We start from the raw sequence: 13,505 nt of genomic DNA, 5'->3' as shown, positions 1-13,505 counted from the left end.
AAGCTTTCTGAAAAGTTTGAGCCTATCCTCCCTCCATTTATCATTAATAAATAAAAAAAATATATATATCTCCAAAATAATTTTGTCTTTCAGCAAGATTGTCTCAAAATAAATGGTCCATTGAATATTTATTGACATAGTAATATTTAATACTGTAACAAAAGTTGATGGTAAAGCAATACATCATCACGCTTGACACATAATAGCAGTCAGTCTAATTACTGCTGAATATGCTACATAATGTTCAGACTGTAAGTATTGCATTTCATACCGGGGATAATGTCAGAGATGTACGGAGGAAATAGAAACACATGGCAACATTCTCCTCATTATATAAAAATAAGAAATCTTTTTTTTTTTTTTTTTTTTTTTTTTTTAGTTAATGCTATTGCATCATTACAGTACATGTAGATGCAGGCAGATTCTGTCTCAGATTTATTAAGCTGCCTATACCTCTATTTTCCTTCTATAAAGTCACCATTTCCAATCAATTGGCCAGGAGCTTTTTTTTCATAGTAAACTTAGAGATATTCCAAGCAAACTCAAACAGATGAAACCATATGATGATGATGGGGGGATAACTGAGGTGGAGTGCCTTCAGAGATCAGTTTATAACAAATAAAGATGAAGAAGGCAGTTGATAATAAACTATTGGCTTTTAGACATTTTTCTCTTTAAAAAAAATCCCAATAACTGGTTTCCAGTCCTAAATGAGGAAAAAAAGTGAGCTTTCCATTAACTTAGAGCCCCTGCAGAGTGGTAGGATGCAGCCTCTACACCACTAAACATTTTCTGATCTGCCTCGTATTGTATAATTAGCACCACGAAAACCTATGTACATGAGAACTATTGAATATGTTTTATGCTTACTCTGACACCAGTGTATTTAATCACATTTGCAGTTTTGGAGGAAGTCAAAAAGGCATCTCCAGTATTTTTACACAGTCCTTATTCAAGATTAGAAAAAATAAAGTAAAAAAAAAAATACACAAGGTCTGCCCCTTATTCTGACCCCAGGAGCCAAGTCAGGGGAAACATGCATGGAGTTGGACCAGGGTTTCTGCAAGTTTAAGCAAAATCTATGACTTTTAAGGACTTTCTTTAACCATATGCATAACCAAATATAGAACCTACATTTATTTTAAAATTACCTTTATTATTTTCTTTAATTTTTATCTGAGATTTTCAACTGACTAGATATCTTAAAAAACAAACCACTTAAAAATCGAATTACAAATTTTACTTTTATCCCCTTTCTTGTTCAAATGTTGTCAGCTTTTTAAATGTAATATACCATTAAAATAAAGCTGTCAACATTTTTTAGCCATATTGAAATTCTTGTTTTTAGTTGTGGTACATTTAGAATTTTAAAGTGCAAATACTAGTTAACCTAGTAAGAACATTTGGAATTTCTTGCCTAAACTTACAATAAGCCATTTGTGGAAGCAGGATTTCTTTGCAGCTTTGCAGGAAAAGCTGTCCTTTTTAAATAGCCCATTGCTTCGATTCATTATGTGATTTGTAGTTTTGTAGCATTGTGACAACTTCTTAAATTCTTAGTCAGGGTAACAGTTAATGGAAGAATATGTTTCCATCATTAATCTCATAAAAATAAATATCAAAAAGAAGCTGGTCAAATCAATAAACAGATAAACATTCAAATTTAACACATAGCCAAATATAATTTCAGAATTAAATCTTTACAAACACTCTCTGTGTATTCAAGTCTTATCAACTCCTAAACAACGAATATTGAAGATTTTTATTGACTTCTTAGGATCTTGCAGAAACCCTTTAATGTTGCCAATGTTTTTGATAAGCAGATTTATTAGATGAAAATAAAGCCTCTTTTTTTAACAAACACAATCACATTTTTTTAACCAATTTTTGAGAACAAGAATAAATGTTATCCTTCAAACAAATACATCTGCAAATAGGTTAAGGGATAATTCAGGACAAATGAGCAAACTCTGTGTGAAACTTTGACCTTTAAAATGAACCAGGTTACAAATACATCTGTTGACATTCACTCACTGGTGGCATTAAGGGGTCAGTAGCTTTAGGACAGACCTCACAAACAAAAACCACAACCTTTTAACATCATCGTTATAAACATAGAATAAATGTAAATTGTATAGTGCTTTATATTGTTTATAAAACATAAATACACATTGACAGAGGCAGTGACATCGTGCTTCATGTTTAGGGACAGGGCAGTACTTTATATTCATTTTTTTTGCTGCTATATAAAAATATGTATCTTTAAATACTATCTTTTGTACTTTTACCTTGTTCTTCATTGACAAAAATATCCCATTTATATTTGCAGACATTCATACATTACAATCATGGTACATAACACGTATACATATACATGTTACCGTTTAAATGTGTATGCATATAGATTGAGATTTCGATTTGTTTTCTTTTTTGTAGTGCACATATTATGCCTCTAAAGTTGCCAAATGAAAATATAATAATACAAAAAAAAACATAAAAAAGAAAATTGTTACAAGGAAACAGTAATAGTAACAGTTAGGAAGTCTCCCGAATAAATTGAACAAAACGGAATATTAAAATAATAACAATAAAAAATGGCAACAGTACAAGAGAAAGCAAGAAACAATGAGTCACATAAACAAACATTGAAATATAAAACAGTCTTCACTTAAACAATACAGGCAAAAAAAACAAAAAACAAATTCACAGGCGAAAAAGAAGAAGGGGCGCTCACTCCACAACATTAGCCCATGTGTTCTCTCTCTCTTTCTTTTTTTTTTTCGGTTCCGGGTCCTGCTTTGTGCTCAGATCGACATTTCAACCTCAATAAAGAAAGAAATAAACGGGCTAGGTGCCTCAGAGTGGACCCACTCACAATAAACACCTCCCCTATCCCCTAAAACCTCAGCTCTGGACAGAGAGAACAGGGGACAGGAGGCAGAGACCACCAAGCCCAGTATTTAGAGGTTGTCTGAAAGAGTTATTATTTTTTTTTTTATGATAAAAGTCCCTCCTCTTTGCGAAGGCATTGGTTCACATCTGATACAAGTCTGAGCTGCTGCAGATTTCAGAGACCTGATGGGAGTATCTGTGTGTCGCCATGGGCGTTGAACTTCTGCAACGTGAAGCTGTTTTTTTTCCGGGGTCACATCTCCACAGAAATGCTTTCCTTTCTTTCTTTCTTTCTTTCTTTCTCTTGCATTATCCTATTTAGATCTGAAACGGATGAGATTTTCTCCCATGTTTCTTTCCTCATTGCCTTCACTCTGTCCCTCAGTATATATTAGCTTTTTACTTTCCAGCACAGCAAATGAATTTCATCTTCATTGTGTGAATGACATGAAAAATGGCTCAGCAGAAGACAGTGGCATTTCATGTTGTGCCTCATGCATCCCTGTGCGTGTCAAATGTACGTATAGCTGCTGTTCCAAGTCAAAGGAATCTGAGCAATGAACTCCAAGGAGAGGTTTCTTCTGTTAGGACGTCCAGATCCTTGAATTACAGGGTTGTAAAAGTGGGGAATGTTAGTTGCGCCGGCATTTTCACTCAAGGTCCCAGGGGCTGGAGGGGTTCTCCGGGCTCTCAGTGGTTGAGGACTTCAAAGAGAGAGGGAGAAATAAAACAGACAGAAGAGGAGAAAAAAAAAACAGAGATGGGTAGAGATGGGTCGCATGGCAGGTAGGCAGACGGTGGAAGAATTTTTTTTTCTTTTTCTTTTTTTTTTACATAAAGCACAAGATTTAAAAGAGGCTGTGATACTCAGATCCTCATCTTGCCAAGTCCAAGCAGCAAATGAAGAAGCATATAGAGCAGCCGAGCAAATGAAGGGTTACAAGTGAGCGAGCGAGCGGTCTGTCTTCCACAAGAAAAGACCCCGAACATATTGTCCTTGGTCCCTTATTTTCTGATTTGCACAAATACATTCAACAAAAAAGGAAGACGAGAAAAAAGATAATGGAAAAGAATGAAAGCAAGAGCACTAGCAGAAGGGCAACCGACAGAGGGAACAAGGTAGGGGCACTGGTGCTCGTTGGGGTGTAGCTTTAAGATGTGCTTTACTCAATGAGAGTATTTTAATTTTAAAAAAATTCATTGTGAATTAGTTCTTTAATTCAGAGCACTTTAGATTGGTAACATACAGTCCCTTGTAAAAGTTCTCTTACACCTTGAAACTTTTAGATCTTTGTCACGTTAAAACCAAGCAGCCATTTTTTTTTTTTTGGCGAAGACCAATAAACAAAACATTGATTCTGAAGCATAAAGCTGTCAAAGGGAAACCATAAAAGACCAAAAAATAAAATAATTTTCTCAGTGGGGCTAAAAATTAGTGCATATCAGTCTAATGTTATGCAGCAATCATCAGCTACTTCCTGGTGCTCTGTTACAATTTGACACATTCAAGGTTGTGATTTAACATGACAAAATGTAGAATAGTTAAAGGGGTTTAAATACTTTTTCAAAGGCTTGCAGGTTTTTGTGACGCACTTTTTAAACTTGTCAGTCGTGCCCTGTTCAAAATATCCGACTAAATATAAAAATAACAACGTACTATTTGCTGTAGCTCAATAATGAAAGGTTCAATCTGAAGTGCATTTTTATTTTCTATGGCTCTTTATAGGAATGCATTTCTGGAAAAGTCACCCAATCAGGTTTCAAATGATTGGCATACTGTTTTTCCTCAATCTGGGAGACTGATGATTGTACTTGTGTCAGCCTCTGCATCCAATGAGCATGGGGTGTGTTAGTGGCAATTTGTGCATGCATATGTTTGTCGGTCAGTCAGAGCGCCAGCAGGGAAGGCGAGTTCAAGGAATCAGATGACTGCTCGCTACTGCTGTTCCGCTGGTTGGCACTGACCCCGCAGGCTCCCTCTGGGTAGGTGAACACAAATGAAGATGTGTATGAGGTGTTGTAACTGCCAATGGCAGCATCGTCATGGTTAACACCACCACCACTGTCACTGGCCATGAGGCATGGCCCACCAGGGGCTGGCTCAGCTGAGCCGTAGAAAGAACTAGAAAACTCTACCTCCTGCATCATGCCTGCTTGGGGGAGCTGTTGCTGGACTTGCGGCTGCTGCTGCACCGGAGGCTGGGGCTGTGTGTGGGTCGGGTGAGCCGTGTAGGCAGGAGGGAGATAGAAAGAGTCCTCCTTCACAGTCAAACCCACAATGGAGACTGGAGGTTGCAGGTTCTGAGGAGCGAGCTGGGACTGCACTTGAGTGAGCGTCGCTGAAGGCTGTTGAGCCGGATCTTGGTATGGAATCTTGCAGTTTGGCTGGTGGGCCACCAGTACAAACTCCAGACGCTCTTTCTCCTTCTGAAGCTCTGAGATCTCTGCCTCCAGCTCTGCCTTCTCCTCCTCTAGTACATCAGTCTCCTGTGTGGAGTTACAGAGGGGAAGGGAACCACACAAAGGTGGGTGGAGTTGGGAGGAAAAAGAAGGATAAAGGTGAGCTACATGCAGTTTAAAAATATTTGTAATATGCATTTCTGCTTTACAGTTCTGGTTAGAGGTTTAAGTTGCCATAATACTTAGTTAATAAAATCCCTTTTCTTGAAATGTGGAATGGCCATAAAACCAAAAACTCTCATGAATTTAAACATTGAGTGTACACATGTAACTTTACAGCAGCTTTTCTCTCATCCAAAAAGAGTAAAAAACAAACAAACAAACAAATATATAACTTAATCCTCACAAATATTTTATTAAAAGTCCTTAATGGGGCCATAGAATGATTATATAAGGTATTTGGTGCTGGTCCTTAAGGTCTCTGAATAGGGTGTGTAACAATGGTGGGGCTGAAAATGGCATATTTGCTGTTCTATGAGTCCTAATGCAGGCCTGGTTAAAAGCTCTAGAATGAAATGGCAGGTTTTCTTCCTTTTATTGTATGCTCATGAATATTGAGTTGAGCTGTGCGCTGATTGATTGGTTAAAAACGAGCGAAGCTGCTGAGCAAAGACGCATCATAGCAACAAGCACTCAAAAACATCGTAATTGTTGATATGGTAGGGTGACCAGATGTCCCCTTTTTCCTGGACATGTCCTACTTTTCATACCTAAAAAAATTTCTGGGGGGAATTTCGACTACAGATACGCACCGGTTTCACAAGCAACCTCCTCCCCACACCCCGCTCTCTCTTGTTGTGCCAGTGCAATCGAAGTAGTTCGAATGAGCACATGGTGCACGAATTATAGTATTGCCTGCACGCTCCTTCTTGCATTAATAAAACACCACCTCGCACAGTGTAAAATCCGGAATAATTTATCCGTCTCGTGGGCATCCATGAACAACTATCTATACAACTATCTATATCAAGAAGACTCCTGGAACTTCCGGGAGAGTTGGGATGTCCCGGCCCCCAGCCCCCCTCCACCGGCTGAGGACGGGCTGCTCATGGCTCTCTGCTGTCCAGTCAGCGGCCCAGCAGTCGACACTTCATTCCCCCATTTGGGCCAGCAAACCAGTGGGCTGGTCTGTATGTCAATTTCGGTGCGTGAGAAAAGTACAGGCCAGAACCAAATAAGGCAACATCCCCGAATTGACGTCAATTCGGTGCTTTGTTTGAATTCACCCGTTTTATGGTGGAAGTTTAGAATTGTGAGATTTGCAGAGAAAGGAAGTGTCGATGGGGTTTCAACTTCCCTGTATGTCCATTTCACCCACTGAACTATCGTTATTCATCTATGTCAATGTAAACTCGATTTTGCATTCTATGAACCCTTTAAGCAAGTTAAAGAGAACCGAGAGATTTCTGTAGCCATTGACTGGATTCTTATCAAAACCAGTTTGGGATTATTGTCCAGCTGAAACTCCAAACGCAGGCAAGAGTGCAACCTTTTTGTGTCTGATGATGAAGAGTACAGTACACCAATACCTAATGCAATGGGGGGTGAAGCGGCATGATGCTGCCACCTCCATACATCTCCATAGGTAAAAAACAAAACCTCTGCCTGGGTTTTTAGAAAAATCTTCTCACCTAATGCCCAAATGGCTCAGCTAAAATGGCATAGATGTATGCAAAAAATGTCTTCCTGTTTTTCCCCCCAGCTCTGATGCTCTTCTCCTTTACAGGTAATATGCCTTACAGTAAGTTCCTTAATTAGGCCTTAAATACAACAGGTACAATAGTCCTTCTTCAAACCTTAATGTCTTTTCCCGTAACAGCTAAACACAAATTACAATTATCCTATTCCCTCTGTACCGATGTAAACTATTATTAGCATACTTCACAATGCAATGGGAGTTTCTGTGTAATGATAATCATCACTCATTCTGGCTTCCAAAGCATGGCTAAACTCACCGACTGCAGTCTGTCTGTCAGTTCCCGTCTACGGTTTCTGCATTTGGCAGCAGCCAGCTTGTTTCTCTCACGACGAACCCGCCTCTTTTCCTCCTCCTCAGGTGTTAACTGTAATCAAAGAAATACATTTAGGTGCTAAAAGTTTTTGCTCATGCTTAAAAAATATGTGTATTGATATCAGGCACACTGAAATGGGAACCCTGTATTTTCTCCTTTGAGAGATGTTTTGGAATAGGGATTTCTATCACATTATTCTCATTTACCATCTGACTGAAGAATAATTTTTTTTGATAACAGCAAGAACAACTAATTATAATTCCAGCTGACAATCAGCAAAATAATTTGGAGATTCTTTTTTTTTTTTTTTTATTGCATTGCTCTTTCTTTGTATGTTGCTACAAAGAGCCATTTGGATAAGTTGTAGCATTTCCACTCGCTAACCATAACCCACAAAGTCAACAAGAGTGCACAATAGCTGGATTTGATTTCTTTTGTTCTCATGTGAGGCGTTTACCTTCACCCAACAGACAAATCTTCTCAAGCACACAGACTTACTAACACACCAACATCTCCATCCTCACTCACAGACTCGTCTCGTGCACGGCGGCTGCGGGGCCTGGACTGCCGGATGGGGCCCGGCGCAGCTGGAGCTGGATTTTCTGAACTGGGAGGAGTGAAACAGGACCCAGAGGAGTAGCTGGGTCCCGGCATGTCGTACGGGTCCACCAGTGACACTGGCTGAGTCATGGTGGTAGTGCCAGTGGAGCTACTCTGCCCAGAGGCCTGGGAGGAGATAAGCGTTGGCTGCACCATCCACTGCAGGTCCTGACTGGTAGTTATGGCGGTGACGGTGGGCACAAATGAACTGGGCATCTCACCTCCAACACCGCTCCCTGGCCCGCTGCCCACAATGCTCAAGCCGGTGCCTGCTGACACACACTCCTAAACAAGAAATGTAAAGATTTTTAATATATGTATGCATGCAACTCTACAAGCCAAATTTAAACCATACATCTGCTTAATGAAGAACAGCCTATAACCTCTTTAGAAAATAGTAGAAGCAGAGAGTTCCTTAATCAAATTAGTTTCAATACAAGTTTCAAAGACAGGCAAATGAGGTTCTATTTTTGAAACATCACAACATTATATATATATAGACTGTATACGACTTTGCAAATTGGCTTATAATATAATAAATAACAGGTCTGGTAGAGAGTTTCCTTCAGGACAGTGAGAGGAACTGACTGGCTTAAGTGTTGTGTTAGATCTGTTATAGGGTCTTCACAACAATTCTATGCCAACTTAAACCGCAGTCGTCATGCAAACTGTACCAAAAGCAGAACATAGAAAGTGCTACACAGTTTAATGCTTTTAGTCCTTAACTTGTTTTATTGCTTCAATCTAACAGATCTATTTAATAACTGCTTAGACTAAATTGTTGAGGCACTTAAAGGGATAGTTCGGTATTTTTGACATGAATCTGTATGGCATCCCCATCACCAGTGTCATGCAATCACACTGACTTACCCCTGGCAGCATCCTGTGAGCAGAGTTCTCGTCCAGTTTTGGTCAAGCCGAAAGTAGTCCGGCAGGTTTGCTAGAGCCAGCGAAATAAAACGTTTCTCTTCCCAAAACATTATGTGTTCAAAAGAGTGATATTTTTGCATCCCAAAAACATTGTAGTGGAAAAAGTCACACGTCGTTATCACTTGGTCCTATTTTCTCTCTGTTCGTATCAGTGCGCGCCATCATTCAGACAGCTAGGGCCTACTAACCTGACAACAGCCAGATGCATGTCTCCCTCCGCCCAGCTAGGAGCTAGGCGGAGGGAGACATGCATCTGGCTGTTGTTAAGGTCGCTGTCTGAATGACGGCGCGCACTGATACGAACAGAGAGAAAATAGGACCAAGTGATAACGACGTGTGACTTTTTCCACTACAACGTTTTTGGGATGCAAAAATATCACTCTTTTGAACACATAATGTTTTGGGAAGAGAAACGTTTTATTTCGCTGGCTCTAGCAAACCTGCCGGACTACTTTCGGATTGACCAAAACTGGACGAGAACTCTGCTCACAGGACGCTGCCAGGGGTAAGTCAGTGTGATTGCATGACACTGGTGATGGGGATGCCATACAGATTCATGTCAAAAATACCGAACTATCCCTTTAAGAAAACATTTTCTTATCATTTGTTTTTATAGTTTTACAATAAAATGGCTTGATTTTGACCAAAATAATTAACTAATCTTATTTTTTAAGTCTAAAAGAATGTATTCAGAAGGCCTATTAAATTAAAATATGTGGAAACACCTTCAACATCTCATCTCCAACGTTATTTGACTGCTCTTATAATTGGGTTCCTAAAAAGCTGACATGACAAACTGAATTTGACTGTAACTTATAAAAGGATCAGTTTCGAATTGCCAGAAAGTTGATTATATTGTCGTAAATTGCTGCAATATAAATTAATCCAATTAAAATTCTGTTTCAAATAACTGCATCTGACGGCTTTAAAGTGAAGAAAACTGGGTTGCAATGAACCGATTCTTGATGGGGAGGGAACTATACATGGGTGTAAAAACGCAGATGGTGAGATGTCTCGCTTGTCCTGTTTCCAGGTTTATTTTAGCGCCGCGGAGGAACAACTTCTGTCTGAAAGCGTGTAAAGACATTGGGAGAGGCGGATCAAAAAGCTGCAGACACCGACCAATAGTTCTTCTTCTTCAAACGTCTCCCTAACTCCTCCCCACCTCTCGTCAAACCCCTGGTGTTTCCCTTGGCAACGAGACGTGGCGCTCCAAAATAGAACACGCATTTACGTCACGGCGAGCGGAGAGCGGAGCTTACGTAGGGAGTTCCAGCTCTGCGGCGCCGCGTGCCGGTGACGGAGCACGCTGTCGGAGAGGAGAAGCGCCACAGCCGCAGAGAACAGATCACTGGGAAACTTGATCCACGCTTTTCACACGCAGCTAAATCCAGAGTTATACCGGCTCTATTAAAGATGAACTATTTGAATATCTATAGTGCATAAAACAGTAAAAATATAGCTAATATAGTCCGCTTGAACTAAAAAAATCACTGCAGAACTAAAACAATGAATGTTAATGAATAATAATAGCAAGCAGCATGCTTTCTTAACACCAACTTACCTGCGGAGCACTGGTGGTGGGCGGGCTCCCGAAGGAGTCCACGGAGGATAGATACTGGGACTCTATAGAGGGAGACGAGCTTCCACGGGATCCGCTGTCGGGGTCGCCGGGGAACCCTTGGTACATCTCCCCGGAGGGACTGAAAGAGAAGGCGGCACCTGCGATAACCAGAGAGCGCGCGGTGTCACCTGCAGCGGCAGGGCAGCAAGAAGGTTACTAAGGGAGGGTTACTGTTGGGAGAAAACAACCTATATTACTAGCAGGGAAGAGACAATCAAACTTAACTCTGTTTCTTTACAACTCTTCCTGTTAGATACCAATAAAAGCTGCTTTGCAGCAGCAGAAAGTTGTGCCTCTTACCTTTAATCTTTTTGTTGTTTCCCGGTGAAATGGTCTTAGTTTCTTTCCAAAACAGTTGCATGAAGAAACTTAATCCTGCTCCCCTCGCTGAGGGAGAAATCGCTCCAGTTTAAATTCTTGAGGAACTCCTGGTTTATATCGGTAAAGAAAAACTCCTCGCGCTCTGCTCTTCAAACAGCGACATGCGGTTATACATCCATGAAGCGTCCTTTAACAGTGAGGCTGTTGTGGACACCGGCCGGGTTTTTCACGGTGCGGCGTAGTAGATCTCTTACTCATGAATGAAAGCCATCCGCTAAAAAACTCTGTTTTCTATAACAACTAGTCCCGCCTCGGAGTTCCGCTGACGTACATGCCCATATTTGACTAGATGTTGTGTTTGGTATCCTTGGTGACGTTGAGGGATTCCCTCTTCCCACTGAATGGACCAGAAGCTTGCCGACGGATAATAATAGACTTTCTTTTCTTTTCTTTTCGTTTTTTTTTTTTTTTTTTTTTTTTTATATTATAACAGACCAAAAAAAACAACAATTCTCATCGTCTGACAATGTCTGAGAGGAAATTTTAAGAAACACGAGTGTGATAAATATGGAAAGTTTCTATTTAGGACCATAAAATGCGTCCGAGGTAGGAACATCCATAAGTCATGGTTATGTTTTATACCTAAATTATTTTACCTGTATTGGAAAAAGTTACATTAATGAATTCTAAATTTGGGTTACTGCATAACTAGATGCATACCAAGAAAACTACAAATATATTGACAGTCATTCAAAAAGTGGCTACTTCCATGATTTATTTGTGTAAAAGCAGCCTATCATTGTTCTCCAGGAAGGAATCCCATCAGTCAGCGAGGGAAATCCGGCTTGAAAGTTTCTCAGAACACGCCCTTAGGGGTTATAATGACTAAAGAGGGAAACCTCCTTTTCATCTAAGCACTTGAACACTCCCTAAAGCTGGAGTCAGGTATTATTCCATGAATGGACTAACCGCAATTTGAAAAATAACATTAAAACAGAGCCATGCATACAATGCAAGGGTGAGTTTAAACACCTTGAATCATATTAGTTTCTTTTATGCATTCAAAATACAATCAATCTAGTGTTACCCATGCAGACTTTGACCACATGTCTTTCCATAAAGAAGTAATTATATTAACATGTCATTATTTCTAGAGTTTCTTTTTTTTTTTCAAAGAAAGTGACTGGAAATATAGGATTTATGTCATGTTTTTTTTTTTTTTTTACAAGAATAACACAGCTTAAGGCTTTTTTTCTGTTTTCTTTGTCCTCAGAAGTAGAATTTTACAACTTCCTGGTTGGAAATACAAGGATGTCCCCTGAAGTTTATTTTTGCCAGACTGAAGGCATAAAGATGCAGACTCACAACACCACTTCAATTTACAAACTCATTCATTTATTTGTTCTGTAAAGAAAATCTGTCTTTTTGTTCTGGTCCACAGTCTTATAAACTGTTAAAAATGATTTAAAAAAAAAACTCTAAGTTTCTTTCAAAGTTAAGATAATGAACGTTTGGGTTACGATTAGATTTTAAGGTTGTGGGATTCCTCAAGGTTCAGCGTCCTACAACCTTTAGATGCATATGCTACAGAGAACTGGACTTCCTGCTGAAGGGGGTTCAGCCATCCGATTGAGGTGTGCATACAAGGACACATATGAAAGGTGCAGGACACAGGACCTAGAGGACCGTAAATGAGGAAGTCTGATATAGGGCATAAAAACAAGAATCTATAAAGTGCAAATGACTGAGAAATGTGTGTTGATACTCTTCAGAAAACCCCCTTATTATTTTGATACTTTTTGAAACATTATGAAAGTTTATATATAAAGTATTCATTCGCACCTCTTGCGGTTTAAAATCATAAGGACACATAGTATTCCATAGATTAAATGTTCTGGGTGTTTGAATGCAAAAATGTAACTTTTCTTGCTATTGGCAGTGAAAGAAACACTAAAATATTCTAGTTTTCTGGAACGTTAATCAGAAGTACAAATAATGTGTTTGTTGTAAAGTGTGGAAGGTGGTAAAACTTGGGCTACTCTACCTGTAAACCTTTTTTTTATGCTTGGTCCTGCTAAGGACAACACACCTGATCTTGGGTATTGCTGAGAGCATAATCATCATCCACAACCTTTTTCCTAAGAATAATCAGCCATGTGTAACAACTGACTGGACAGTGGGCAGCAGTGACGGAAATCTGAGCCTGTCACTGTAATCAGCACAGAAAGTGATTCATTGTGAAGCCTACATTTGGACACCAGAATGTGATGGGTGGGAGGCTGTCCTTTTTCTTTTTTTCTTTCTTTCTTTTTTTTTTTTTTTGCTATGGGTATTTTCTCAATAGGCCAAACGCGGGAAGAAGGGGTGGGAAATAATCTTGAATGAATGAAAAAAAAAAAAAAAAATCTAACCTACTACAAGTCCTACATCCTTCTGGTCGTGATGTCAGACAATGTGTCAGGGCGGGCGGGCATGCTACTGTGAAAGGGCTGCATGCTGCAGCTGATGTGTGAACAGGCGTGAGCAAAAAGGGAAGAGTTGGGGATAACAAGTTATTACTCAGAGCTGCAACCACGTCAGAGACGAGGATTCACGGAGGACGTTATGTCCCGGACCGCCGTTAACGGAGCCGTGTGCCGCTGAACCGGGATGACTAACTCCGTCAA

At 39.8% G+C, this 13,505-nt stretch overlaps 1 protein-coding gene across 5 annotated transcripts; it reads right to left on the bottom strand.

Annotated features, from left to right (window-relative positions):
- Nucleotides 1-3,201: 3,201 nt before the first annotated feature.
- On the bottom strand, nucleotides 3,202-11,122 carry fosb (FBJ murine osteosarcoma viral oncogene homolog B). 5 transcript variants are annotated; one of them, XM_038306404.1, is made up of 6 exons: nucleotides 10,819-11,122; nucleotides 10,459-10,646; nucleotides 7,863-8,249; nucleotides 7,308-7,415; nucleotides 5,029-5,379; nucleotides 3,202-3,596 (listed from the first exon to the last, which is right to left on the bottom strand). In XM_038306404.1, the coding sequence occupies exons 1-6, from the start codon at nucleotides 10,877-10,879 to the stop codon at nucleotides 3,543-3,545; spliced, it is 1,149 nt and encodes a 382-aa protein (XP_038162332.1). In that variant the 5' UTR covers nucleotides 10,880-11,122; the 3' UTR covers nucleotides 3,202-3,542. The 5 variants fall into 5 exon arrangements, with proteins under 5 accessions (XP_038162332.1, XP_038162331.1, XP_038162330.1 ...); XM_038306403.1 differs by lacking the exon at nucleotides 3,202-3,596 and adding an exon at nucleotides 3,699-4,871; XM_038306402.1 differs by lacking the exon at nucleotides 3,202-3,596 and having other exon boundaries at nucleotides 3,699-5,379; nucleotides 10,459-10,688.
- Nucleotides 11,123-13,505: the final 2,383 nt, after the last annotated feature.

This window comes from Cyprinodon tularosa, unplaced genomic scaffold (genome assembly GCF_016077235.1).
Source record: "Cyprinodon tularosa strain WSP-4 unplaced genomic scaffold, ASM1607723v1 ctg58, whole genome shotgun sequence".
Lineage (NCBI taxonomy): Eukaryota > Metazoa > Chordata > Actinopteri > Cyprinodontiformes > Cyprinodontidae > Cyprinodon > Cyprinodon tularosa.
The sequence above is the reverse complement of the archived record's forward strand: the minus strand, read 5'-3'. Positions and strand labels throughout refer to the sequence as shown.

Bases quoted from the DNA above. Each gene is read 5' to 3' on its own strand.
- fosb (XM_038306400.1), bottom strand. From the start codon at position 10,879: ATGCAACTGTTTTGGAAAGAAACTAAGACCATTTCACCGGGAAACAAC. The intron at 8,250-10,458 runs GTAAGTTGGTGT...TTTCTTGTTTAG, and splicing joins CCACCACCAGTGCTCCGCAG to GAGTGTGTGTCAGCAGGCAC. The intron at 5,380-7,307 runs GTGAGTTTAGCC...AACTCCACACAG, and splicing joins TGACAGACAGACTGCAGTCG to GAGACTGATGTACTAGAGGA.